Genomic DNA, 27,838 nt, shown 5'->3' with positions numbered 1-27,838 from the left:
GTCCGGACGACCCCCATTTCTGGGCTCTCAGATGTCTGCCTGGGATCTCTCGACACACAGAGTGCATTCTTTACTAGTACATTCTTTCCCCTAACAAACTAGTAGCCCCAGGTAATGCCTACATTATCACAGCCAAAGCCCACCGCCCTTCACGGACCCTAAACCTCTTACCTCACCTATAGAGACTTGCACACAAGCAGATCAGGCACCCTGTGACCCCACCTTATAAAAGACCCCAGCCTCCGGCCCCCGGAGCTCTCACAGGCACCCCTTGTTGTGTGCATTACAGTTGTCTATGACAGCCTTCCCTATCAACTCCCATTTCTATTCTTACACTTAACCACTGGTACATTCTTTTACCAACCCGCGGGTCACTGGCTCACCGATTGGCCGCCCCTTTGTGTCACACAACATTTCAGAAATTATTAAAACGACTTAAGAAAGAAGGTAGGATTCAAAGAGTTTGCCTTTAACTTCAAGTTCTGGCATCTGTTTAAGGCCTGGTGTTAGGAAGTACCTCCTCTTGGACCGAAACTCTCACTTCCCACCTTTCTGAACTTGGCTTCTCTCACACCCCCTACCTCAGAGCTGCCCAACATAGCGTGTGTTCTTAGGGTTCCATGGCCTTATTCTCTGTCTGTTCTAGTTTCTTCTTGTCCTTTGCTCTTTGCCGACCTGATGAACCTCTCATATTCTTCAAAATCCAATTCAAGCCTGGATTTTTTTTCTTTTTTCTTTTTTTTTTTTTTTTTTGCTGCCTCCACTTCTGTCCCCATCATCTCCCTTCGGTCTCTTCTCCCATCTCTGTTACAACATCAACCATCTCATCCCACAAGCCTCCTCTGGGTTGTCTGTATTTCTTACTTACATAAGTTTCCAACGCGTAGGGAACATGGCATCCCCAGAGCCCAGCACAATTTCTGACACAAGTAAGGATTTAATAAGTGATTACAGATCGAAGAACTGAAGCTCTTTTCGCTTCCAGAGTTTAATTTATATTACAGGTTATAATCGAGAGCTGAGATTTAGTTTTTCTCTCTTTTATCTAGTATGCATGTGCACACAGGAAAATGCAAGATGATTTCAAGAAAGATTTACAAAGCACTGAAAAAAAAAAAATCGACACGTCTGATCACAGGCTCCCCATCCCCTCTGGACCGGGAGCACCGAGGTGGGCTGCGGGAAGGGATGTACAGATGTGGCACTTACGTTTTGCAGCTGGACATGGTTCTTCACCAAGTTCTCTGACTTTGCCAAAGTGCTGGGCGTCTTGAGACCGTAGCTTTTAGCATGATGTGGCTCCTTCAGCTGCTCTTGAACTTGTTTCGCTTGTTTCCTGTAGGTTTAAATAAATCCACGGATAAATAGTTACGTAAGTTTTTTCTAGTCATTTTTTGAGGTGCATTCATTCTCAAGATCTGTATTTGTCATTTGCCAAAGTTAGATAAACTCAGTTAACCAAGAATCCTTCCCTCGTTTCCAACTCCACCGAGAAATACTGGCATCACCCGTTATCATCCGGGGATGCACACCCAGTGGCGCTCCAAGGACAGGCACACGTGTAACACATTGTCCAGGCCCTACTGAACGCAAGAGGTCTCTTCCCCCTTGTGCTCAACTGCAAAGAATCAGAAATGCTCTGAAGTGACCAGCGGAAAAAATTGGAAGCTGGGATCTCGCAGTTACATATAACATACCTGTAAATTTACATTTATATTTGTCCAATTCAAATTTGTGTAGCTTTCATATATACCATTTCATGTGTATATCTTCTGTTTTATAATATTGAAATAGTTCACTTATTGTCATCATCAGCCCCGAATGTAGATTTTTATAACTTTTGTAAATAAGAAACTTAGTTAACTCTTAAAGAGCACCTACTAAATGCCGAGCATCATTTGAAGTATTTCACGTGTATCAACTCACTTATTCTTCACAGTAATTCTGTGTGATGAGGGATTAATCCTACGCCCATTTAATAGGTGAAAGAAACTGAGGCACAGCGAAGGTAAAGGATTTGCCCAAAGTCACATAGCTAGTAAATGGTAGAGTGGGATTTGAACCTAGGAAGTCTGGCTGTGCAGGCTGTGCACTCTGCACTTTGAGCCACCACCCACGACTGTCAAACCACTTGCCCACGTCACACAGCTTGGCAGTGGGAAGGCTGAGACAATTTTTAGTTTTTGGACTCCAAGTACTCCTGCCTGTCAACTGACTGTTGTTTTGAACTATTCTGTGGCTATCCCAGAAAGATCTGACACATTACTGTGTTATCAGCTGTTCTCTCAAGCGCTTTATAGCAATTATCCACCAGCAGAAGACGCAATACCCATAAAACCAACTTTGCAGAATCATTCTCCCCTAGACTTTCGCCTCTTCCTCGGGTTTGTGTCAAGGAGGGTGCCCTGGGTGGAGGCTGTGCACATCTCTGGCAGCAAGCTTTCCCAGGCAGACAGCACTCTATAGAGCCTGGGCTCTGGGATCAGAGTAACTGAGATTTGACTTCCAGAGCTGCCACCCACCAGCTTTGTTTTTGATTTCCGCAATCAACATGACTGATTCCCAAAGCTTCTCTGAGCCTCCGTTTCCTCGTCCGTCAGTGGAGTTTGTAAAAGCTATCTCCCATCCCACAAATACTGTGAATATGAAGAGCGAGAACACACAAAGTGTTCATCTGTTCCACTCCTCACCACTTAGCAAGCTTAGTAGCACGGGCAGATGCTACCGAGGAATTAGAACCTTGGCTCAAAGATGAAAGAAGGGATCTTGTTAATTGCCTCTCTCGCGAGCCAGGCGCAGCATTTGCTACAGGATTTGGAGGCTTTGAGCATCGTTATCTCTTTTGAATTTACAACACCAGTGTGATGTAGCTCTGTTTCTTTTATCTTTTCAATTATTTGGGGGGCTTTTATCTCCAGCACTCTTAGTTGCTTTCATGCAGTTGTAATAATCTATCTTCTTCCTAACAGCTAATCTGTAGCCTATTGTTGGAAACAAATCCATCATTTCAGCAGTTTAAGATGCACATTTAGCCACAAAATCCTATCAGGGATTCACTGATGACGCAAAGGAGAGATGAGGAAGTAAATCATCATGAAGCAGTAAAAGGGGGCTTGGCACCGAGTAAGGATCTGGTTACTTTCCCAAGAATTAGATAGTAGAAATACTAATGATCTTTTCAGCAATTCCATCATTCAGTGTCTGGGAAATGTAAACTTACAAAGGAATTTTCCTCATAAAAATGTCTGACTGCATTTCCTAAATCCTTTTCCTTTAAACATCTGTTTTAAAAAAATATTCTATTTATTACTGTATTATTTAACTATTTTATTTTGGCAGGGTGGAGGAGGTAACTAGGCTTGTTGACTTTTAGAGGAGGTACTGGGGATTGAACCCAGGACCTCATCTATGCTAAGCATGTGCTCTACCATCTGAGCTATACCCTCCTCCCTAAGTCCTCTTTGTAATTTGCTTTCCTTTCCTTGCGTCTCACTCCAGTCCTAACTCATTAATATTCCTGAATATTAATGAGAAGCCTGCCTCCTTCTCTATCACCCCTCTCCTTCCCAAGCACACACATTTTTGGCTCTTTCCTCCTTTCCCCAGCAAATGAGAACAAGGGAAATGAGAAATGTCTGGCTGCAATACCATGAGCTCTCTCCTGAGAGCAGTTGCTCTGGGGAAGACAAGGTACGGGCACTGCTCACTGGAACCCCTAATAGCCTATCAATGTTGCTGTGGAAATTCTATAGTTCTTTGAGTTTTATTTCGCTACAGCCCAACTCAGCAGGAAGATGTACATGGCAGAAGATCAGGCATCACCAGTCCACTGGGAGAAGTCATTTGTCATGTTGCAGGTTGGGTTCCTGGAACTGGAGACACGGAGCTGGAGGTAGCATGAGTGATTTTTATCAGAGACGGCCCTTTGGATTAACACCAATGGAAATGAAAGGAAGGAAACAGGACTGGGCAGAAGGAGGCTCTGGAATGGGGTGCAGTCTCAGTGAAGACCTCAGCAAATCCCATGGGGAACTCTGAAATGAGCACAGCCTTCACCCCAAGTTGGGGCAAAGGTCTAGACCTTCAGAGCCTCACACTGACCTGCCATTGGATGCGGGGCATCTCAGGTCAGAGCCTGGGCTGGAGAAAGTCAACTCTTATCTCTACTCTATTCTAGTAACTGGGGGACTAAGACCTTCACAGTGAAGAGAATCATGGCATCATATCAGAACATCCATTGCCTGCCCCTAAGAGCCTTTCTTCGTGATCTAAGATCCTGACTTCAGAGGGTGATAACCTACAGTCAGGGCAGTTTGTTATCACATCTGCCTTTTTACTGGTAGTACCAGTGCTCCCTTCTCCTCCTGTATTTCTCCCAGTTGTGATCATTATTTGTCCCCGCTTCTGCTCCTGGAACATCTTGTCTCCTATTCCAGTTCCGTTTTTAGAGTCGAATCACGTCTTGCATTTCCAAAGCCCACTGAGGACTCCCACTGCCAGTCTTATGTGTCCCAGCCCCCGTGAGTTAAAAGTAGAAAGAAAACCTGGAAGAATTTATAGTTGCCACGTGAGCCATTTCAGCCCGATCTGAAAGGCTCAATCTGTAATTCTATTAACCACTTATGGGAATACTGGGCTTCTTGGGACCGATGGAAAGAGACTTTCTTTCACTGTACCCTTTTAAGTGGTTGGGGTCCAATGAACTCAATCAGAAAGTCCTCTAAATTCCAGAAAGTGTTCCTCACTTCTACCTCTTCATGTTACCCACATTCAAACGTTCATGGGCTAACAATTCACTGCAATATTCCACTGCCTGAGGCCATGCCATCCCAAGGGTGACAAGTGAATGGAGAAAGGACCAGAGTGGCCAAATCTGAAGGGTTTTGGGAAGTAAAACATAAATAACCGAGAATGTGAGCTTTGGGGTAAGTCCTGACTCTCTCTGGGCACTGTACATTCTAGTATGTTGGGTGGAAGTTCAAGTGAATTTATTTGGAAACCAATGACAGGTCCTAGAATCCCAGAAGACTTGGGACTTCCAAGATGAGGCCAAAAAAATTATACACGTAAAACAGTCCTATAGTATGTGAGAAAGTAAAGAAAGGTCAAGGTAGAGTCTGCCTATTCGGCTGTCCCCAAGGTTTGGGGAGCTGAATTAGAATTCCAGGAATGAAGGCAAGAAAAAAACTTGTGCCAGGGTGTTATAAAAATGTACATTGCTTTCAGCTATATAAATTAGATGCATGGGGTGGGGTGTGGCTCTTCTCTCAGGCAAAGAAAAATGAAGGACGATCATGCTTAGAAATTGTATTACAAGAAGGAAATACGCTCTAGGTCTCTGATGAGGAATATGACTCCAGTTGGGAAAGGCTTTAAATTTTATTATTACTGTATTATTTTTACACTAACTTATTTATTTTTAAATAAAAGTGTGTCCCGGCTGGGCAGGCAGAAAGACAGCAGCACCCCGATCCGCTCACTTCCATTGGCTTGGTCCTCTGAGTCTCCCAGGACGAATCTAGGGTCGCAGTGTTTCCGTGAGAACCCCTGCCAGCTGGCTGAGCCCCAGGAGGACACACTGGTGGCTGAGCCCGCTTGCCGTCCACACAGGGAGGGACTGACAGCTCTGAGGATGGACGTCCTCCTGCTCTCCAGCTGTTCTCTGTTCTCGTGACGGCCACAATCCGTCTTTCGTTTAAATGTGGCACAACTACCAATTACCCTCCGAAAATAAGTGATGGACTACTTCTCCACAGTAATTTGCTTATTGTTAAGTACGCAATCTCTCTCCCCCTGACACAGCACTTTCCAGGAGCCCCTTCTAACGCCCTGCTGAGTGTGACGACCCCTCTCGTGCTCCAGGGGACGGGCTTCACTTTGCTGTCACCCAGCCTGTGAGTTCCGGTGTGGAAAGCCGTAGGTGTTAACAATAACAAGCCCTCACTGAGTGCTTACTCGCTGAAACAGTATGCTGTGCCCTTTACAGTATTTTCTGGCTAATCCTTACATTCTGTAAGGTAGATATTATTGGGGGCCAGATTTTAGCTATATTTTACCAAAAAGGAAACGGAAGCTAAGGGACTAGATGTAATTTGCCTAATAATGCATAATAAGCAGGTGGCAAGACTGCAGGTCTGAGCACAGGTATGGCTAATGCTTGTAAAACCCTGACCACTGTGTCACGCAGCCTGGCTGAGAGCATAAAGAGCTATGGTCTGCGGTGGGAACCGACGTTCCCCAGTCACTCCGAGCACTCACCGTCCAGCAGCGGGACTGTGTGAGCCAATATGGTAGAATGGTCCAGAGCACGCGATTTAAAGACCCATCTGCAAGTTCCTACTTTGTAGCTTTGACAAATTAATGTTTTAAAATTAAATTCAGACATTATCTTAAAATTGAGCAATACTGATCATTCCAGTTGTTACGAGGGTTGGGATATAAGATATGAGAAGCCCAATATCCCTGATACAGAGTTAAGTGCTCAGAGATTGAACACTAACACCTGTCACGGCCAAGAGCTGCCTAGGAGATATGACAAGGAAATGTGATGTGGTTTCCTGGCTGGAGCCTTGGAACAAAAACAAATGCACATTAGGTAAAAACCAAGGAAATCTGAAAGTATGAACTGTCGTTAGTAACACTGTATCAACATGGTTCCATTGGTTGTCATAATGCAACATTCTAGTATGACATGAATCGTAGGGGAAACTGAGTCTGGGGAACATTGGATGTGTCTGTACTATTTTCACAACAATTCTGAGAACCTAAAGCTCTTCTGAAATAGTTTACTAAAAAATAATAGTCACTAATTCTGGATTCATACCTGATTTCTATTATTTTTTAAAATTCTAAGCATTGTTCTTTTTAAAGATTGACATAAACAACATGCAGACAGGTATCATGGACTGTATCTGGAAATTGATCCATTTTTAGAAGAGCAAATGGGTAGGAAAAAATACAGGTCCAATGAAAAACAATTATGTGTTGGCTTGGATTTCAGACAAGCTGTAGGAAAAGAATCTATGCCAGCTTCTTAATGCCTGCACACCTTACAAGAAACCAAGGAATTTAATATTTTAATCTGCATTTCTTAAGTGCAAGATTATGTCATTTACATAAATAAAGTACTATGAAGTATATTTAGAGTAAATATATGTATATACACATACATACTTATATACATATATATGTATATTTTTTATTCTACTTTATTAGCCCCCAAAAAAGCACCTTTACCTGCAGAAGCTTTAGTTTCTTGGCAAGGTAAGCACAGGGCATATTCAAGATGTGCATACCAAAGTGGATTTTATAGTATTCATATTTCATATTTGGCTACAACTTTTATGGGTATCAGGTGAAAAACATGATAAGAGGAAAAGTGTGTGTGTGTGTTTTCATAAAAAGCTAGACACTAGTTGATAATGTTCAGGTCTACAGCAGGGACTTCTCTGTTCAGAAGAGTTAACCCCTGAGTGACAGGCAGACGCTGAGCCTTTAATTCCTGGAGGCAATCAAAACGTGCAAAGGACTTAGAGTGTTGATGAGCACAGAGAGGAATGATTAGTATGTGCATCAAAGATAAACCACACACACACACACACACACAAACACCCACATGCACGTACACGCTACACACACTCACCACAGGCTACAAAAGATTCTGTCATTTATGGATGTTTGATGGACCCATTTGCACAAGATCCCTCTGCCTGGAGCTCAGACTGAGAATGTAAAGAAAGACAAAGGTGCTTCTTCTGAGAAGTAACCTTTTAACACTAGAGAGAAATGGTCTTACTTGCTTTTGAAGTAGAACGCTGCACAGAACATGCCCACGATGACAATTCCAAAGATGATACATGAAATTGACAGCACCTGCCTTTGATACACTTCTTCACTCTCTGTGAATTTGAAAAAGAGAATTAGAATGGATGGTTAGCAGGGCACAGCAGAGATCATCTCCATCCTTGTACTTTTGAGCTGGTAGGAAGCCTTTCAAAGCAAAGTTTTTTGTTCCTGTAGTGAATAGGAAAACATGAGGAAGTTATTTGATTCAATTTCTTTGCAATGGTCTGTAGGATAGCTGATTTTTTTTTTTTTTGTATCTGCATGGCTAAATCAGAGCTTGTACACAGATATCACAGTTATGAATCTGGTTATCAAAAGATGGATCACGACTTTAGGACATACTAGGGACACACATTTTTAAAATTATGGTGGGGCCCAAAACAATCTTCTTTCAGAACTGTTCTATGCCAGTGATGACTTTCAACTTACATCATGTAAAACTTACGTCACTATATTTTCTGATTTGGTCCTTGGCTGTCAGTCTCCCATTCATCCCACCCACTACTATGACTGACATCCCCAATGAAAGAGAACTTCAATGTACATGTGAATATTTATTCACCCATTCTATGAATTCCTCAATACCAATGATCTGGCACAGTAATCTCAACCAAGGTCATATCTTATAGCTTCTTATTACAAAAAAAAAAAAAAAGAATTTAAAACAAGCACTTCACTTTTCAGGTATTATCACGTACACTTCTAGCTCATTTTCTCAAATATGTCTACTGAGACAGTTCTTCCATCTCAAGACCTCTACCCTTAGATCTCAGAACTTCCTTTCTATTGATTATCCTTCTCTTGTCTTCATTTCTCTCTTCATGCAGCACAGAGACTATGGTCCATGGTTATAGTCATTCACTTTCTTGCAAATATCCTCAACTCCTATATCCCTTCCCCCCCTTCCCTATTATCCATTTGGCAAAATAACTGTATGGATCCAAGAACTGCCTTCTCCATATCTCTACCTTGAGCAGCTCAGAATTCTGAAAGAAGATTACACAAATGGGAAGATGGACATCAATAAAGATTGAAATCACATTGCTTAACAAGATGTCCAATAGTGACTAACAACCTCATCAGCCTGCTCCCCTATTTTCCTGTTGATTATTCATACCTTCTTGACTACTCAGTCTCATTACTTACCCTCCACTTCCTCACTCTCAGATTTTCCATATATGTTATAAAGAAAAGAAGGCCAGTATAGAAGAAATCATCTCTATTTATAACACAAAGTATACAAAATTAACTGTATCCATATCTTTTCCTTTTTGTTTCACTCTTATTAACCGTACAGTAGTTCTCAAACTTTAGTGTGCATTGGAGTCACTTTGAGGGCTACTGAGGGAGCAATTGCCACCTACTTTCTCTCCTAGAGTTATTGATTTAGTTGCTATAAGGTGGGAACAGAACATTTGCATTTTTTAAAAGTTCCCAGGTGATTCTGATACTGCTAGTTTGTGAAACATCCTTGGAAAACCATTGACTAAAGAATCCTCAGACCACAGATCAACTATGAAAATTAACCTGGGGGAGGTTTGGTTTTCTTTGTTCATGCTAACTATGGTATCCATTTAGGACCTTCTAAGTCAAAATCTTTATTTAAAAGAACATTTTCAGGTGTTTCTCATGCACACTGAAGGTAAAGAACGGGTACGTTAGAGAAAGTGCTATCTTCTACCAAAGACGAATTTTTTTTGGATACCATTGTCTTCTACCTTCTTGGGGTCTTCTCATCACTGAAAACTGATAGGAAGGGAAAAACATTCCAATTCATTATATGATGCCAGCCTTTCCTTTATAACAAAACCAGACAAAGACATAAAAAGAAAATAAATTACAGACATATATCTCTCATTAACATAGATGCAAATATTCATAACAAATTTTTAGGAAATCAAATCCAACAAGATGTTAAAAATAATACATCATGGCCAACTGGGTTTACACAAGGAATGCAAGGTTGGTTTAATATTTTAAAATTGATCAAAGTCAAGAAAAGTTATTTAATTATCAGATTAGTGGGAAAAACTACTTAACAAGATCTAATATTCATTCCTAATTAAAACTCTCAGAAACTAAGACCAAAAGGAAACTTCCTCATCCTGACAAAGAGTATATAACAAAATTATACCTAATTGCAAAACGTCACTTTTCTCCTGATACCAGGAATAAAGCAAGAATGTACACTCTCACCACTTCTACTCAACATTGTACTACTGGTATATACAGTCAATGCAATAAGGCAAAAATAGGTATTAAGGCCATTCGAAGTTTGGGGGAAGAAGAAGAAAAGTCATCTTTGTTCTCAGACAACATAATCATCTCTGCAGAAAATCTAAGGGTCTCTACAAAGGACTAGAATAATTAATAAGCAAGCTTGAAAGATGTGAGGTTGCAGGATAGATAATACAAAAATTAAATGAGTGTCTATTTAATTCCAACAAATAATCAGAAATCATAATAAAAGTATCATTTACAATACCATCAAAATATATAAAGTACGTAGCAATAAATTTGACAAACGATACACAAGACCTGTGCGCTGAAAATGACCAAACTTTACTGAGACAATTTAAAGAAGACCTAGGTAAATAGATACATCATATTTATGGGTTAAAGACTGAGTATTATTAAGACAACAATTCTCCTCAAGTTAAAAGAGATTGAGTGCAATTCTATTGAAATCGCAGGAGGCATTTGGTTGTTGTTGTTGTATAGAAATTAACAAGTTGATTCTAAATGACTTATATGGCAATATAAAAGATCTAGATAAGTCAAAATAACTTTTTTGGTAGCCAAGAGAACAAAGTTGAAGGACTCAAAACTACTTTATTCCAAGACTTATAAAGCTCTAGTAATCAAGCCAACATGGTACTGACCTATTTATAAACAGATAAATCAATGGAATAGACAATAAAGTTCAGAAACACATGCAAACATATGTGGCCAATTGATTTTTGAAAAAGATTCCAAGGCAGTTCAATGAGGAAAAGATCTTCTCAAAAACTGATGTTGTAACAACAGTAGAGCCGTAGCCACGAAAAAGAAACCTCAACTCTAACTTCATATCTTACTCAAATATAAACTCAAAGGATTATAGACATTAATGGAGAATTTAAAATTACAAAACTTTTAAAGAAAATACAGGAGAAAATCTTAACAATCATAAGTTTGACAAAGATTCCTTAACTACAACACAAAAGATATGAACTATAACATATTTTAAGTCAACAAAATGGACTTCACCAAAATTAACAATGCTTTGCTCTTCAAAAGACACCACTATGAAAATGAAAAGGCAAGACACACTTTGGGAAAAAATCTGCAAATATATAGCAAAAGTAGACTTGTATCTATAATATGTGAGGATCTCTTACTACTCAATAATAAAATGACAATCCACCAATTTAAAAATGGGCAAAAATTTTGAACGAACACTTCCCCAAAGATACATAAATGGCAAACAGGTATGTGGAAAAATACCCAACATCATTAGTCATTATGGAATTGAAAATTAAACTATAATGAGATAAATGGCATTCCTACTAGATTAGCTAAAATTGAAGGCTAACCATACCAAGGGTATGGAGCAATTTGAACTCTTACGTACTTCTGGTGAGATAGAAATATAAAATGGTATAACCACTTAAAAAATAGTTTCATAGAAAGTAAGGATACACCTACATTATGAGGCAGGCATTCCATTCCTAAGTATTTAGTCAAGACTAATAAAATATATCTTCATTATGTATGTAAATATTCATTGCAGCTTTGTGATAGCAAAAAGCTGGAAAGAATCCAAATGCCCGTATTTGACAGGTGAACGGATAAACAAACTGTGGTATATTCATACAATGGAATATGAATCAACTATAAAAAGAACTAACTACTGATATAAGTGACAAAACACATAAATCTCAGAGCAATTATGCTGAGTGCATTAAGTCAGACCAAAAAAAAAGGGCACATGTGTTATTCCAGTTATAAGAAATTCTGGGAAACGGACACTAATCTATAGTAACAGAAAGCCTGTTGGTGGATACCTGGGGTCAAGAGTAGGGAGGGGCAGAGGAATGAGACTACAAAGTGACGAGACACTTTGGGGACTTACAGATGTGTTCATTGTCTCAAATATGATGAGGTGTTCATGGGTGAATATTTATGTCAAAATGCATCAAATGAAAAGTTTCAGAATAAGTGTTTTATTTTATATCAAGTATAGTTGTAAATATATTAATCCTGGGGAACAAAGGATTATAGGTAATATATAAAGAATATACATAATATAAAAGATACTCGCCCAGCATGACACCACCCACCCACACTAACTACTCTTTTTCTCCACCACAAGCTTCCTTGGTGCCGGGGACCATGTTTTTGTTGATTTATTCATTTGGCTTACCGCTGTTTCTCCAGCATCTAGCGCAGTGCTTCTCATGAAACTGACACCATAAGATTGTGATCTCGGAATAAATAGCTATTTCTGCCTTTATAGATCTCCTGCTTTAAGCTGTGTGTGATACATCAACTCACCCAGGGTGCTCTTAAGGTTTAATATTCTCTGTTATTCACACAAGTCCTCCTTTCTGGGGTTGACCACCTGCCACAACCCCACACATTCCTGAACTTGACATCAGCTCCTTTCATGGGGTTTTTCCCATTCAGATCTGGCCTCCTCCTTTGACTTTGTACTCACCACGTCCTTTTCAGCAGCAAAGAGTCATGAAGAAAACGGTGGGGCTGTTTGTCCCCAGGCCTCAGAAGATACTATAGCGTGATCTACCAACAGGTAGATGATCTCATTGTTCATCTTCTTTTCCACACCGTCTGTGGGCCAGGCCCTGGCTTTCTGGGTGATTTTCAGGGGGGCTGTTCAGGCCCCAGAAAGATGCTCGCTCTGTGTGTTGGATTTGTCTATTGTTGTGAACACACTCCATGCTCGCCCTGGTGTACAACCTGGCTTTCTGTTCTGGCCAAGTCCCACCCGGTGCTGATGCCAGTCCACAGCTGGAAAACCGGGGGGGAGAGTTGGCTCATGGACGCAGAATTCCCTATACCATGACTTTCTGGAGTGCTTCTAAAATGCCCCAGAAGCTTCCAGGGCCAGCTGAAATGAGTCCATGACTTGTGATGTTCCTGTACCAGCCAAGTCAATTGCATACGTCACCTTTAATTGGGCAAATTGGTATCAGACACAACAGACCTGAATGAAAACTTATACGTACAGAGCCTGATTCTTAGGATCTATTTCCTTCTTTCCTTTCTTCCTTCCATCCTTTCTCCTTCCCTCCCTCCCTCCCTTCCTTTCTTTTCTTTCCTGAGATCATGCATTATATCCTCTCTTTAAATACAATCACACATTTTAAAGTTTTTCCCTGCAGCAGTATACTGGGAAACAATGTTTTAGAAGAACTATCCCTTCCTCTCTCCCCTCTTTGTCTTTATTTCCATTTTCAATGTCTTTATTCAGACTGGAGCATCCAAAGACAGAAAGTAAACCTAAGAGAAATATCACATTATCCATATTTTTGAATAAATGAAAAGGGGCATTCATGTGGCCCTGGCAAGTCTTGGCTGACATTTTAAATTTGGAAAGATTCAAATTAAAGAGGTTAAAAAAAATGTGTCATTGAGACTTTGCTTGGGCATATTACCATCTTAAAGAATGCCATCCTTTCCACCTCTGCATTTGTAAGCTCATTAAATCTTCCAGTTGAACTTGGAAACAAGTAAATAGTTGTACCAATGATAAAGAATTCCGTTTCACTTCATTTCTATAAGTTGGTGACTATAATGCAAGAAGCATGACTTACATATAATAATCTAACCCACCCTGCTTCTGCCAATGAAAAGAATTATGAAAATTGTGGATAATGATACCCATTAAAACAAACAAACAAACAAAAGACTATATCCACATAAAATCTGCATGGTGTTTTGTTCTTATGTGAAGCTCGTCAAACATAGCCTGGGGAAATGCACAAAATCCATTCTGAGTTTAAATCAAGAGTGAAATTAAAACTCCAAAGACTGTGAGTGATTTTATAGACCCAGGTGTTGTTGCGGTGATGGTACTCTCAGGGCCTTTGGTTCATAGAGTGCTGGGTGAGAACCAGCATGGTGAGGTGCAGAAAGCAAGGGGTGGGAAGTCTGGTTGTTTTGGATATGATTTTAACTTAAGCCACCTTTAATATGAATAACCACAGATATACTACTTTACCTTTATAAATTTCAATTTTCTATGTAAATAAAGGCAATGATATGAAATGCGGACTGTAATAAATGTTACAAGGAGGTATCTAATCCTACAAAAGACTATAACATGGAACATTGACCAATTCATAGAGACCAGAGATCAGAGATTTTAAGTATAAGGTAAGCAAGAGGAACAGGGATGGGGAGAGTGATCCAGAAAGAGAAGACAACTTGTGCAAAGGCCCCGTGGTAGGAGACAAAATGGCATATCCGGAGACCTGGAAGTTATGTGCCCTACCACAGGGCCTTTGCACAAGTTGTTTACTATTCTTTAGCAACTTAGCAGAGCAACACAGAGACAATGGGAATATGGTATACAGTGAACATGTCTTTACAATAGCAGGAAGGTATTGAAGGACTTGAAAGAAAAGGAGTGTGATATGATAATATTATATTTATTTTTTCTGCAGTATGCAGAAAAGATGAGAAGGGAGAAAGTAAACGCAGAGTCCTGTTAGAAGGCTGTTATACCAGCTTAGACATGATAATAGTAACGACCATGGTGGGTGGTAAAGTAAACAGAAGTGAAAAGTAGGTTGAAAATACTGAAGGGCATAGATGACGATGCTCTTACTTAAGCTGGAGTACACTGGAGGGGGATCCGACGTGGAAGGAAAGATACCAACCTCAGTTTTGGACTGGATGAGTTTTTAAAAGCCTATGAGATACCCAAGTAGAGGTGTAAGGTAGGCATTTAAATATGTATAGATGTAAGCTAAGAGGAGGTGACAGGGTTGTGGATGTAAATATTTAGGGGTTATGCATATACTGAAAGTGTGCTGATACGAGCCCCAGGAGAAGACAGAGAGTAATAAGAGAAGAATGCCTAAGATAGAGCCTTGAGAGACTCCAAAATTTGGTGGAAGGGTAGACGAGGATCTTGCAGAGGAGATAAAGAGGCGAAGTAAAATAAAGCACTTTAATTTAGTGACGTCGAGGTCACTGGGAACCCTGTATGACCTCTTTGATGGAGTCATGAAGCTGGCCCCCATCACTCCCTTGGGCCCCTGTTCATGTATCACCCACACACTGCAAGGCAAACAAACGAAAAACTGGCCTTCATAATACTCTATTTCTCTAATGGAAAACTCACCTCACCCGCAGGCAGTCGGTGACTTGCTGCCTCGGGACCTCTCTGCCTGTGTCCTGAGATCTGTATTGAAGGAACTTATTTTTATGCCGTTTTCTTTACTCATGGCTCCCCATGCTTTTTTTCTTGTTAACTGAATTTTTCAACTTATAGTTCTGAATTTCCTACCCAGATGTTTTAGTGGATGAAATGCAAGCCATCCTCCTTGGGGATGGGTTCCGTCTTTCACAGTCTTCCGGACACAGACTCTTGGAGAAGAAAAGTGTGCTCATTGTCCCCAGAGACCCAGAATCCTTGGAAAGCCCATGAGTACCATGCTGTTTGCTAAACTGGACAGCTCACAGTGTAAGTCCTAGTGTGCAAAGCTGCCTGAGGAGGACGCCTTTGGAAACTCCAACCGTCTTTAGAATTCTAATTCTCTCTGTGAAAACTTGTTAAACTCTACTACATTCGCTATCTTGATTGTGGTGGTGGTTTCATTGGTGTATATGCATCTATCAGAATTCATCAAATTTAAAAAAAAAAAAAAAGATGCCAAAGGAATATCAGAGTTGCAGTTCTTATACCATTTCCTCCTGGATACATCTGCATGAAGGACGGAAGTGTGGGTGACCGTACCACTGCCACGTGAGGGAATGGGAAATGCTCTTAAAGGCAGCTCCACATAGCCTCCAAAGATGGAATCCTAGGATCCTACTGCCTCCTGGGAATCTCTCCTTTGTACCACTCGCTGATTTTAATTGAGTAGATAAGACACAAAACTCAAGCATGATTTCCCTAAATGCTCTAGCTTCCAAGTAATGTGAAACTTAACATGGATACACACACGTACACACACACGGTCACGAGTGCACATATATACCTTAAGCCACAAGAGTGAAAGCTTTTCTGTCTGGGTCACCTCAGATTCAACATACACAAATCAGACCCTACACGATGCTATCACCAGGTGTCCAATGAAAGCGTGATTTCTCTGATAGTTCATCATAAAAGTCAAGCTAACAGTATCACCAGGGCTCCTTTTATCCAACTTTCATCATCGGAGGTCCTGCGGATAAAAATCTACGCAGAGAAGCAAAAGTCACTGTCAGACAACAAATTCACTAACGACCCCACCGTTCAGGAAATTAGTCTTCATTCCAGTATTCCTCCCTGCCTAATTCTAGCATTTATTCCTATTCATCAAGTCAACCTCATAATCCGGGTAGGTCAGTCTCTCTCTGAGGTAAGCCTGTGAATTTTTTTGTCCTCATTTTAACTGGATTAAGTTTAAGTGGATTTATTGCAGTTTTAATCATTCTTGGAACAAGAGCGCTTCCTCCCAATTTTGTTCTTAAAAATCAACACAAGCTGGGGATGGATTAAAATATTAGGAGCTTCCAAGGAACTGCAAATGAGCCGTGATCAGCAAAGAGAATGAAAGGAGAGTAATTTAGAATGTTAGAAACTGGCATTCACACTTTTTAACTTGAAGACAAAAATGAACAAGAGTCAAATGGCCTGATTACTGCATTGTTAAGGGAAAAAAAATTCATTAAGGTAAAAGAGGTCCTGAAGGCAAAAGAACTGGGTCCTCACCTTGAGATCAATGAGATTAAACACACACTGGGAGGGAGGGGCAACGAAAGAGCCTGTAGCAGGACGATCAAATGAGCAAGCGACCTGAGCCTTACTGTAAGGAGCCCAAGAATGCTGCTTGGCTGGGGGTTGCGGGAGGGGGTCCAGCCCATCCATCTGAGTGCAGAGGAGCTGAGATGGTCAGGAGGTACTGAAACGGTTCCGTATCTTTAAGATGGTGTTATTTCTACCTGGAAGCCCCTTCCTCTTCCCTACCTGCAGAACTACCATTGTTATGGGTTGATTTGTATCCCCTCAAAGATGCTGAAGTTCTAACCACCACGCCTATAAATACAGTCTTCCCTGGATATAGGGAATAACCCTATATCCAGGTTATTAATGTGGACCCTACTTATTAAGGTGGACCCTAGTCCAAGATTTCTGTGTCCTTATGAAAAAGAGAAATTTGTATTTAGAGACAGACACACACACACACACACAGGAAGAATGCCAAGTGAAGATGGAGGCAGAGTTTGGGGTGATACATCCACAACTCAAGGAAGGCTAAAGATGGCCAGGAAACCACCAGAAGCCAGGAACGAGGCAGGAACAGATTCTTCCTCACAGTCTTCAGAAGGACCTGCCCACACCTGTATCTTGTACTTCTAGGCTCCAGAACTGGGAGACAATATATTTCTGTTGTTTAACCACCAGTTTGTGGTATTTTGTTATAGGCAGTCCTAAAAAATCAATATAGCCACTAATCTATAAATACCATCAGAATAAATACTATACAGAACAAACACTATCAGATCTGAAAAATTCTTCTCAAGACCTCTCTTGCATCCATTTTGCAGCTTTCCATAACTGTGCTGTCTTGTGCCAAAGATGCACATATCTCTTTCCCCAAAGCCCAGACTGAGAGCCCCTCGAAGACAAGAGCATCTTCATTCCTGGACCCTTGTATCAGGCTTGTGTTTCCTCTGCACAAGGAAAGGTATTCAGTTGGCCTTTGCTGAATGCCACAGCTTCTGGGTTGGATGCCTAATGACATTTTACTGCTTGGGGCCTCTGCCTGGGATTGGGGGGGTAATAAAAAGAGGTGACATCTTCTTAGAGGGGGGTCCTTTTACCCCGGGGATTCATTCCGTTGCTCTTTGCAGTCTGCTGTGAAAGGGCATCATTTAAATTACTTTGAAACAGTAAAATAATTACTTCATTGTAAAATGTTGACACTCAAAATTATATTTTATCTTATTTCCATACAAAGTGCTTTTAGATATGCATTAAACATAAAATTTGATATTTAAGGGGAAACAGTTTAAATTCATAAACACATTTATTTTCAACCTGTAATTTCCTTTTCTTCCCCCATGCTCCCCACCAAATATGAACCTTCTCTGTAATAATTCCTTATCTCTCTCCCTCCTTTCCCAAACAGTATAGCTCTGGCTCGCTATAGATAAGTGAATGCTATAAAACACACTTGGAAAAAAATAAAAAGCCCTGAGTCTTCTCATTGGTATGTCTACAATACAATGGTTTTCTAAATGCTATTCCTGCCACAAATAAATTATAAGTAAAAAGCAAATTGAATGAAAATAAATCTATTGGTTAGTATCAATTTTAAGGTAAAACCAGCCTTTGGCTTCTGACTTCACTATTAAAAGGTCTGACAACTCCATTTTTCCTGAAGCTGTAATAACTGTCCCTCAATCCATACCCTTAACTCCAAGTTCTGTCACTTAGGATTCATCGTTCATTGGCAAAGTCACATTCTAAGAGCAAGACATGCGACTTGAAATGATAAAATGTTGTTTTCTTGGCAATGAGGGGAGAATCTGATTTAGCGGTTTATAGGAACCGTCTAATGTTCGAGCTGTTTTGATGGAGTGAGAAATTTAATCCACTAAATCCATCTCGACCTGGCTTCATGGAAGAGCACTCAGGCCCAGAGCGACACCCAGCCCTTCCCAGACTGCTGTGCTGGATCTCCACCTCCTTCCACCCAGTGAGATGTAAGTTAGAGGAATCTAACTCCTTTTGCTTTAAATATTAGGGGTGACCTAACATGATCTACAAGTATCACCTACAAAGTCAGCCATCTGCACAGCTGCTCAGGCCCATGTACACTATTTGCACTTCTCAGGCCCACGTTGTAAGCATCCCATCAGGGGCAGTCCAGAGTCAGGCTGAGGACCAGACAGCAAAGCAGAAGCTTCTGGATTCTAGGCAGTGGTTCTCTCCTCTGATTGTACATTAGAAATACCTGGGAAGCTTTTCAAACACACCTACAGCTGAGCCCCACCCACCCCAGGACAGGAGATCTAAATTTCCAAAACTGTGACTCTAGATTTGTATTTGTTCAAATCTACCCAAGGCAGTGAAGACACAGTAAAAGAAGTGAAAAAATCCAAACCAAACCAAACCAAAACAAAACAAAACCCCCCAAAACAAACAAACAAACAAAAACAGAACAAAAAGGCAAAATTAACTTTAGTTATAAATTTTATTTCACCAAACATAGTGAAAATAATATCATTTCAACTTGGAATCTCTATAAAACTATTAATAAAATATTTTAATCTTTTTGGGTTCCAAGTCTTTGAAATCTAGTGTGTATTTTATATACATATATAGCTCATCCAATTTCAGACTAGCCACCTTTCACATATTTCTATGTAGATTGCCAGGGGGGGAAGAAAATCTCTTTAAATATTAAACACCTATAATCTGGAACAGAGATCCCTAAAGTGGATGGTACATACCGCAAGGGGCATGCTAGCAGATCACAGAATTTCAGTAATTGAATACTTAAGTTATTACTTGTATTTATTTGACCATATTCCCTTAAAATTCTTAATTTCTATTTTTGTATACATTATAATATGTGTAAAAATGTGTTTAGTGGCCACCATATTGAACAGTGTCTAACAAGAAGTTAAGACAACAACAGAGATTTGTTTCTAGGCTCCCTCCTTGACCATTTATGTGAATTTGGGCAATTTGATTGAACCAGTCTATGACTCAGTTTTTAACGTGAAAAAGTGACAATGATCATCATACCTTCCTCGCTGGATTACTGGATAATTAAATGAAATGCTTTGCATAATGCATTTTCTGAGGACAGTATCTGGTTCACTGAAAGTGTTTATAAAATTTAAACAGTGGTTTCTATGATTATTGTCATTGTGATGATTGCAAGGAAGATCTATAAAGAAAGCTGGATTTGAGAAGTAGCATTTAAACCACTTGAAAACAAATAATTTCCAAGTCCTCATGAGAAAACAGAAAATAAATAATTAAAACAGGCATTGTAGCCAAGCTCATTGGTTTCAGGTATAAAGATACACTGAAGGTCCCTGTATTAAGATAATAATAACAATAATGTGTATGCATGCTCCTTTACCAACATCGGTGCTAATTATATTCCACTGAACTCACTGTAAAGATGACTTGTGAAAAATTTATTGTAACTAGAGATACGTGCAAACTAGAGCAGAAATAAAATAGCAAGGCACTTTAGTGCCCCTGCCCCTTCATGGCCTGCTTTGGTCACCCATCATTACCAGTTGGCTTCCTCTATGTGCTCGTTTTTTCCTATTGCCCTAGAAATTAAGCTTGCTCATGCTCTTGGCTGGCCACATCTCTTACACCATTTAAGAATGTCCTTTCACCTTCTGACCCTGTTGCTAAGTGACCTAGTCTTTTATTTTTGCAAAATTCAAATTCCAGTCTATTAAAATAAAATTCATATCAAAATGTCACCTGTACGTAAAAATGCATAATTCATAAATTAACAGCATGAGACAATTCTACAAAATGAACGTGCATAGGTAATCAACACCCAGCTCAAGAAATGAAACATGGTGGAGACATACCCAAGAAGGAGCTCATATACCTCCTTCTCATCACTAACCACCTCTACAATATACCCACTAACCTGACTTCTAACACCAAAGATTAGTTGTGCCTGTGTTTGAAGTTTATATAAATAGAATCATATTGTATGCTCTTTTTCGGTCTAGCTTTTTTTTTTCTCAGTGTTATGTTAGTGAGATTTAATCATGTATGTTTTATTTATTATTTCACCTCCTTCTTAAAATTTACGTGAAAGTTAAAATCAAAGGCATTTTTGCATGTCAGTGTTTCTGCAGGTCTGTCTTGTCCTTTTAAGTGGCTGCATAGTATTCTCTATTATGGTAAAGTCATAGGGACATTTACATTCTTCTCAATTCTGCACTATTACAATCAGCCGTGTGTAGCCATCATAACTACACTTTAAATGAAATATTGATCAACTGTATGGTGTGTAGAAAGGATCACAAGAAGTAACAGAAAGTCAGATAAAAGAAATGAAAGAAATGAAATGCCTGTGGATTCACTAGGGGATCTAGGGAGGGTGTTGTCCTTCCTCATTCTGATTCTTGGGGTCTCTTGGCCTGACAGCTCTCCAACTCTCGATCCAATGTAAGTCTTATCAATATGTCCACCTACACAAAAAAAGCTGGCCAGCTTTTGCAAGCAAAGGAGAGGTTTAACTGACAAACATATTGCTTTATCCAGTGGCAGCATATACCCCCAAGTGTCCTTGGTTCACAAATATGAATGGGAAATCCTGAGTCAACCAGCTCTATGAAGCAAAATTACATAAAGTTCCCAGAGTGGACTATGAAGTGCTAACAGAGATGACGTAAGTAAGTCTCCAGGATGGACCTTAAAAGTACCCCTAAAAAACAAGCAAACGAAACACTGACCTCTTTTACAGACCCACGGTGATTTCCAGCATTTAATATAGGAAATTGTGGTGCACTAAAAAGCTCATTAAGCACTAATGTCAGAAAGACTTGGGTCAAGTAATCCTTCTGTCATTACAAAACGTGCCTTTTGAGTCGCATGTCTTTTCTCTAGACAAAGGGCAGCAGGGGGTAATTATCGATACACAATAATCTTAATGCTGTAGTTATCCATTTCCTTCCTTCTCAGATAAGTTAAAGGAAACAAATTGTCATCCAGCAGAGAAAGAAATGTGTTTCCTACTCTGTAATGATACTAACGGGAGCTTGGTGACAAGTGTATCTCAGCAGGGAGTAAGTTACAGGCTGCAAGAAGATGACAGGGTTCGTACCAAGAGGGAAGAACAGAAATGGTTCGATGGAGGCAGAAGCAATAGAGGATACTTGTCATTTTAAGAATTCGTAAAAGCAAAGAGTCCTGGAAGATATATCCAGAAGCAAGATAAACCACACCCGATCCATAAGGGAAGTGATTCACCATGCATTTGGTTATAGCTGAACTGAATAGTATTTTAGGATCTCTGGAGAATTTTCCAGTCTCTATGGTGCTTATGCATATAATCACCAATAAAAATATGTGGAGTATTTAAGTTTCCTCCCTGTCCCACCCATATCATAGCAATAATCTTTCTTGTCTTGTAACAGCAGTTGGATCCAGATAGCTGCAAAGGCTGCTGCCTGGCCCACATGCCCATTCATGTAGAGAGAAAAATGAATCTCTTTTGGCATCATAGGCTGTAATAACCCTGTCTTTTACTTTCTATCTTTGTTGCTTTGAGAGCTAGGCTTTGCTGACCCTGAAGGAAGACAGCCCCTCCCAGAATAAACCAGTTCCTAGAGATAGTAAGTAACCAGCTTCTGAGTGTACTTTTCAAATACAAACCAGCCAATTCAGAGCTAACACTCCCAACACCAGCTTGTCAGGCTCTCATACGCTGGGCTACTGTCCATCTGCCCTAGTCACCCCAGGGTCAGGTGCCAGACAATAAGGACAGTCTCCATGCTCCACAGCCTGCTGAAATTATCCCAACTCGCCAGTTCTAAGTCTCCTCACCCTGCCTCCCCCGTTGCTCCCTGTGGAGACTACAATTAGAGTTCTTGCCCACAGTTCCTCCTTCTCCTATGCCTCCTGACCAAACCTGGTATCCCCTCATGGGGCCCACGAGACCATGGTGTGGCCCCTCTGCCCAGGATCTGTAAGTAACAAACTATCTTTTCAATGGCAGCTGTTTCATGCTCTGTTGGCCTGTTTCTCAAATTTTCTATTAATACACTATATTTTGGAACACAGGTTATTCAAATGAATATTTTTTAAAAAATCATGTGTCAATGCTAAGAAATAGTAAATACTTTTGAAAATACTGAAAGTTTGCTTTTGTAAAGCGAAAAAGAGCTGCTTAGATCAATCTAAGGGAGTGACCACTAACCACTGGAACCAACTCTGAACAGGATTAAATTTTAAGATTAGCAGAAAGTTACCATCTATGTTTATTAGAAGTCTCTCCTGCATCCCATTTCAGACCTTGCTCTAGAGTTATACTTTGGCTGTAAAGATAAATAAGGTAGAATGCCAGAAATCTTATATCTAGCCAGTAAGATGGGCATGCAATAATAGATATGAAACATTGTTTTAAGAGCCATAAGCAGAGTGATGTCAGCAAGTTGGGCAGTCCATACTACTCAAGGAATTCTACAGATACAGTGCAATCCCTATCGAAATTCCAATGGCATTTTTTACAGAACTAGAAAAACAATTCTAAAATTCATATGAACCATAAAGGACCTTGGGTAGCCAAAGAAATCCTGAGAAAGAACAGAGCTGGAGGCATCATACTTCCTGACTTCAAACTATAGTACAAAGCTATAGTGATCAAAACAGTATGGTGTTGCATGAAAACAGATGCATAGACTGATGAAACAGAATCAAAACCCTCAAAATAAACCCTTGTACATATGCTCATATGTGACAAGGGAGCCAAGAACACTAATGGGAAAAGGATAGCCTCTTCAATAAATGGTATTGGGAAAACTGTATAATTATATGAAGACAAATGGAAATGGACCTTTATCTTAAACCACTCACAAAAATTAACTTGAAATGGATTATAGACTTGAAACATAAGACCTGAAACTACAAAACTCCTAGAATAAAATATAGTATAAAAGCTCCCTGACATAATTCTTGGTAATGGACTTTTTTAGTATGACACCAAAAACACAAGTAACAAAAACAAAAATAAATAACTGGGATGACATCAAACTAAAAAGATTCTGCACAGAAAAACAAAACAAAACAAAAAGTAGTCAAAAGGCAGCATATGAAATGGGAAAAATTATTTGCAAATCATGTACCTTACAAAGAGTTAATATCCAAAAAATATAAAGAACACATACAACTCAATAGCAAGACACCAAAAAATATATATATCTTATTAAAATCGAGCAGAGAAACTGAATAGACATTTTTCCAAAGAAGACTTACAGATGGCCAACAGACATATGAAAAGGTGTTCAACATCACTAATTACCAGGGAAATGCAAATCAAAACCACAGTGAGATATCACTTCACAGCTGTTAGAATGGTTGTTATCAAAAAGACAACAATAATAATTGTTGGCCAAGATGTGGAGAAAAGGGACCCTTGTTGCTGTTGATGGGAATGTAAATTGGTGTAGCCACTATGGAAAACAGCAGAGGTTCCTGAAAAATTAAAAATAGAACTACTATACGATCCAGCAATCCCACTTCTGTGTATGTACCCAAAAGAAATAATAACCTTGAAGAGATATCTGTACTCCTACTTGCATTTCACTGCAGCATTATTCACAATAGCTAAGATATAGAAACAACCTAAGTGTCCATCAATGGATCAGTAGAGAAAGAAAGTGAGGTACAGACATGTGATGGAATATTATTCAGCCATGAGAAAGAAGGAAATCCTACCATTTGTGACAACATGAATGGACCTTGAGGACATTTCACTAAGTGAGATAAGCTGGAGAAAGACAATACTGTATCTCACTTGTATGTGGAACGTAAAAAAGCCAAATTCATAGAAATGGAGAATACAGTGGTGCTTCCTAGAGGCTGAGGAGAGGGGGATATGGGAAAGTTGATCAAAGGGTTCAATCTTCCACTTAAAAGATGAGAAAGTTCTGAGGATCTAATGCAAGCATGATGACTAAGTTCACAACACTGTATTATATACTTGAAGTTGCTAGTGATCGAACTTTACATGTTCTGACCAAAAGAAAAAAGGTAATCATCTGAGGTGATGGGAGGGTTACCTAATTCTACTGTAGTAATCTTTTTGCAACCTATAAATGTACCAGATCATCTTGTTGTACACCTTGAACTTATACAATGTTTTATGTCAATTATATCTTAATCAATATAATTTTAAACATAAATTTTTTCCATATTCTGAAGTTAAAAAAACAGAAACGAGTGCAAATCAATTCATAATGAGATATACCTCTGCATCCATTAGAATGGCTGCAACTAGTAAGACAAACAATAACGAGTGTTGGCAAGTACTTGGAGAAATTGGAACCTCCATACATTGCTGCTTGGAATGTAAAACGGTCTGGCCATTTTGGAAAACAGCATGGCAATTCCTCAAGCAGCTAAACATCAAGTTACCACACGACCCAGCAATTCCATGCCTAGGCATCTATATAAGAGGAAGGAAAACATGTCCATACAAAACCTTCTACATGAATGTTGATAGCTGTATTATTCATAATAGTCAAAAAGTGATACACAATTCAACTGATGAATGGATAAGGATAATGCAGAGTGTTTCTGTGCCATGAAAAATTATTTGACAATGAAATAGAATGAAGACTTGAAATAATTTTGTCACAATAGGGATGAACCTTGAAACATCATGCTAGCCAAAAGACGACTGGCACAAAGACCACATGTTATATGATTCCATTTATATGAAATGTCCAAAATAAGCAAATCTATATAGACAAGGGGCTAGGTGGTCTGGAGAAAGGGGAGTGAGTACGAATGGGTACAGAGTGATAGGAATGTTCTAAAATGTACTGAGGTGATGGTTGTACAAACTTGTACATATACTAAAAAGCACTGGCTTTTATGGTACGTGAACTATATCTCAATAAGTCGTTATTCAAACAAAAGATCTACGAGCAAAGTGAAACATGAATGTGATGGGGTGGGAAAGAGAATAACCTGCCTGGGTATGAGACTGGGTTCATGACAAAGAAGGCTCCGGAGAAAACGTTAGGAACAGTTGCCCGAGTGATTGTGCAAAGGAGGGACGACACACTTCTTTCTTCTTGTGACAATCACCTGAGGCAATGTAAGAAACCTAGCGTGTGCACCGCCTGGTAGACGCTTCCTCCCAAAAAGTAGACATCACTTCAGTCCCACTGTCTGTAGGAGTTTGCTGTGGCATGAGGTTCCCAAGCACCGGGCAGATGTGCTTAGACAGCTCCCTGGACAACAGTGCCATGAAAGTTCTCACTCTGCTCATCTTTCGAGGAGCTCCAGATCTGAGAAAATGTCCTTCTTCCATATTTGACTTAGCCAAGGTGGTTTTCCCATTTCAATCATGAACCACTTAGTATTCCTTGGAGAGAAGAGGAGAGAGAGAGAGAGATGAAGGAAGGAAGAGTGGAGAAGAAAGGAAAGACCAAAGAAAAAGATGAAAAGGAAGAGCCAGGAAGGGAGAAGGTAAGACTGGAAGGAAGGAGAGGGGGTAGAGAAGAGGAGGAAGAAACCATCATTCAGTGTCTATCCTACTTCTTCTTGGGTCACCTTCTTCCCTGGAGATCACAGTATCTCTGGCTCAGGGACCTTCTTTCCCTTGAGAACTGGGAGTCGCAGAGTTGCAAGGAGACTATGAAATGTGGTGTGGAGGGGTGAAGTCAGAATTGCAAAACAAGCCGGCTGTCCTACTAAATCATTAATTCCCAAAAGCAACTACAGAGGGGAAAACATGGTACTGGCCACAGAATGAAAATGATGGGAAAGAGAGGTAGGTGAAGGAATAAAGAGAAGGAGATGGAATCTGAAATTCTGCTGCAGGGCATGTGGGGATGTCCTTGAAGTCCTTCCTATGGACGAAAGGGAGTTTTGATTACAAATAGATTGAGGCAAATGTCCAGCTCTGATCCTGTGTAGGCAGGATAAAATGGGAGAACCTTGATCTTCATTTTGGAGATGAGGAAACTGAGGTTAATGTAACAACTTAACAGTAACAGACCTCAGCCCCAAACACGCACCCTCACTTCAGATAGTTGTGCATCCTTCGCATTTTCCTGGGTCTCCCCTTTCCCCACTCATGAGGAAGCCAAAAGGGAAACCACGCCTCCTTCCTCTGGTACCCAAAGGCCAACTGACTGAACAAGACTCGTGCAAACTAAAACCAAGCAAAAGCAGAAACATCAACCACAGAAGTATTTTATTAAAAAAAAAAAAAAAGTAACATGTAGTCTAGGCTCACAAGGAGCTCAAAATCAAAGAGAAGAGACAACATACGTTTGAAAATGCAATAAAAGAAGTTTTGGAAGCGAAATGGAAGCTAGGATGAAAGCGAGGAGATAGATAGGAACTTCTGCTTCTTAATGTTTAATGACCCTGTGGGAGGCTCTCTGAGGAACACATAATTAGAACACATAATAGCTTCTTTCTTTCTGCCCATGTTTGACGGTCTGGAGATCTCTAGGGAACTTCCTAAGGTTACACAGTTAGAAGGTAAGAGGTAGAACCAAGAAACAAACCCAATTGTGTGTGGCTCCAAAGTTCAAGCATGTCTTGCTTGATTATCTGCCTCATTAACATTTATTTAACTAAAGTCTTAAAGTCCTTAAATGGTAAGCATCCCAAAAATGTTTTATAAAATAAAGGATGGATGAATATGTAAGTGAAAATCACTAAGATTCCTATTCCTGCTGATGGAATGGGTGTGGGATATATGGAACCTAGAAGATCAGGCAAGACTCTCAGATTTTTTAAGACCGAATTCAAACTGGGTGGGATTGTCATTCCAGGAGGAGAGGGAACAAAGCAGTTGGTGGAGGGGATGTGAGTTCTCCATCCTCCCCCACCTCCGGGGAACTGTAACTTTTGTTCCTTCTGCCTGGGATGGTCTCTTTGCCTCTCTCAATCGCATCCCTCATGCTAGAAGCGCATCATTTAGATCTAAGATTTCCAGGGGGAGGAAGCTTTCCCTAATCTCCCACCCCATGACTCCCATGGTGAGGTTCCCATTTTATGTGCTCCTCAAGAACTCAATGGAATAATCTCCTTTGTATCAGT

The 27,838-nt window shown here is 40.0% G+C and overlaps 1 protein-coding gene across 11 annotated transcripts in view; it reads right to left on the bottom strand.

The window, feature by feature from the left end:
- NRG3 (neuregulin 3) overlaps positions 1–27,838 on the bottom strand; it is a 938,337-nt gene that overhangs the window by 31,828 nt on the left and 878,671 nt on the right. For all 11 annotated transcript variants that reach the window (XM_074374319.1, XM_074374315.1, XM_074374318.1 and 8 more), the window contains 2 exons: positions 7,796–7,898; positions 1,210–1,336 (listed from right to left, as the gene is read on the bottom strand). In XM_074374319.1, the coding sequence (XP_074230420.1) occupies positions 1,210–1,336; positions 7,796–7,898 (230 nt within the window). The remainder of the gene's footprint in view (positions 1–1,209; positions 1,337–7,795; positions 7,899–27,838) is intronic.

The sequence above is a fragment of the Camelus bactrianus genome, chromosome 11, assembly GCF_048773025.1.
Source record: "Camelus bactrianus isolate YW-2024 breed Bactrian camel chromosome 11, ASM4877302v1, whole genome shotgun sequence".
Lineage (NCBI taxonomy): Eukaryota > Metazoa > Chordata > Mammalia > Artiodactyla > Camelidae > Camelus > Camelus bactrianus.
The sequence above is the reverse complement of the archived record's forward strand: the minus strand, read 5'-3'. Positions and strand labels throughout refer to the sequence as shown.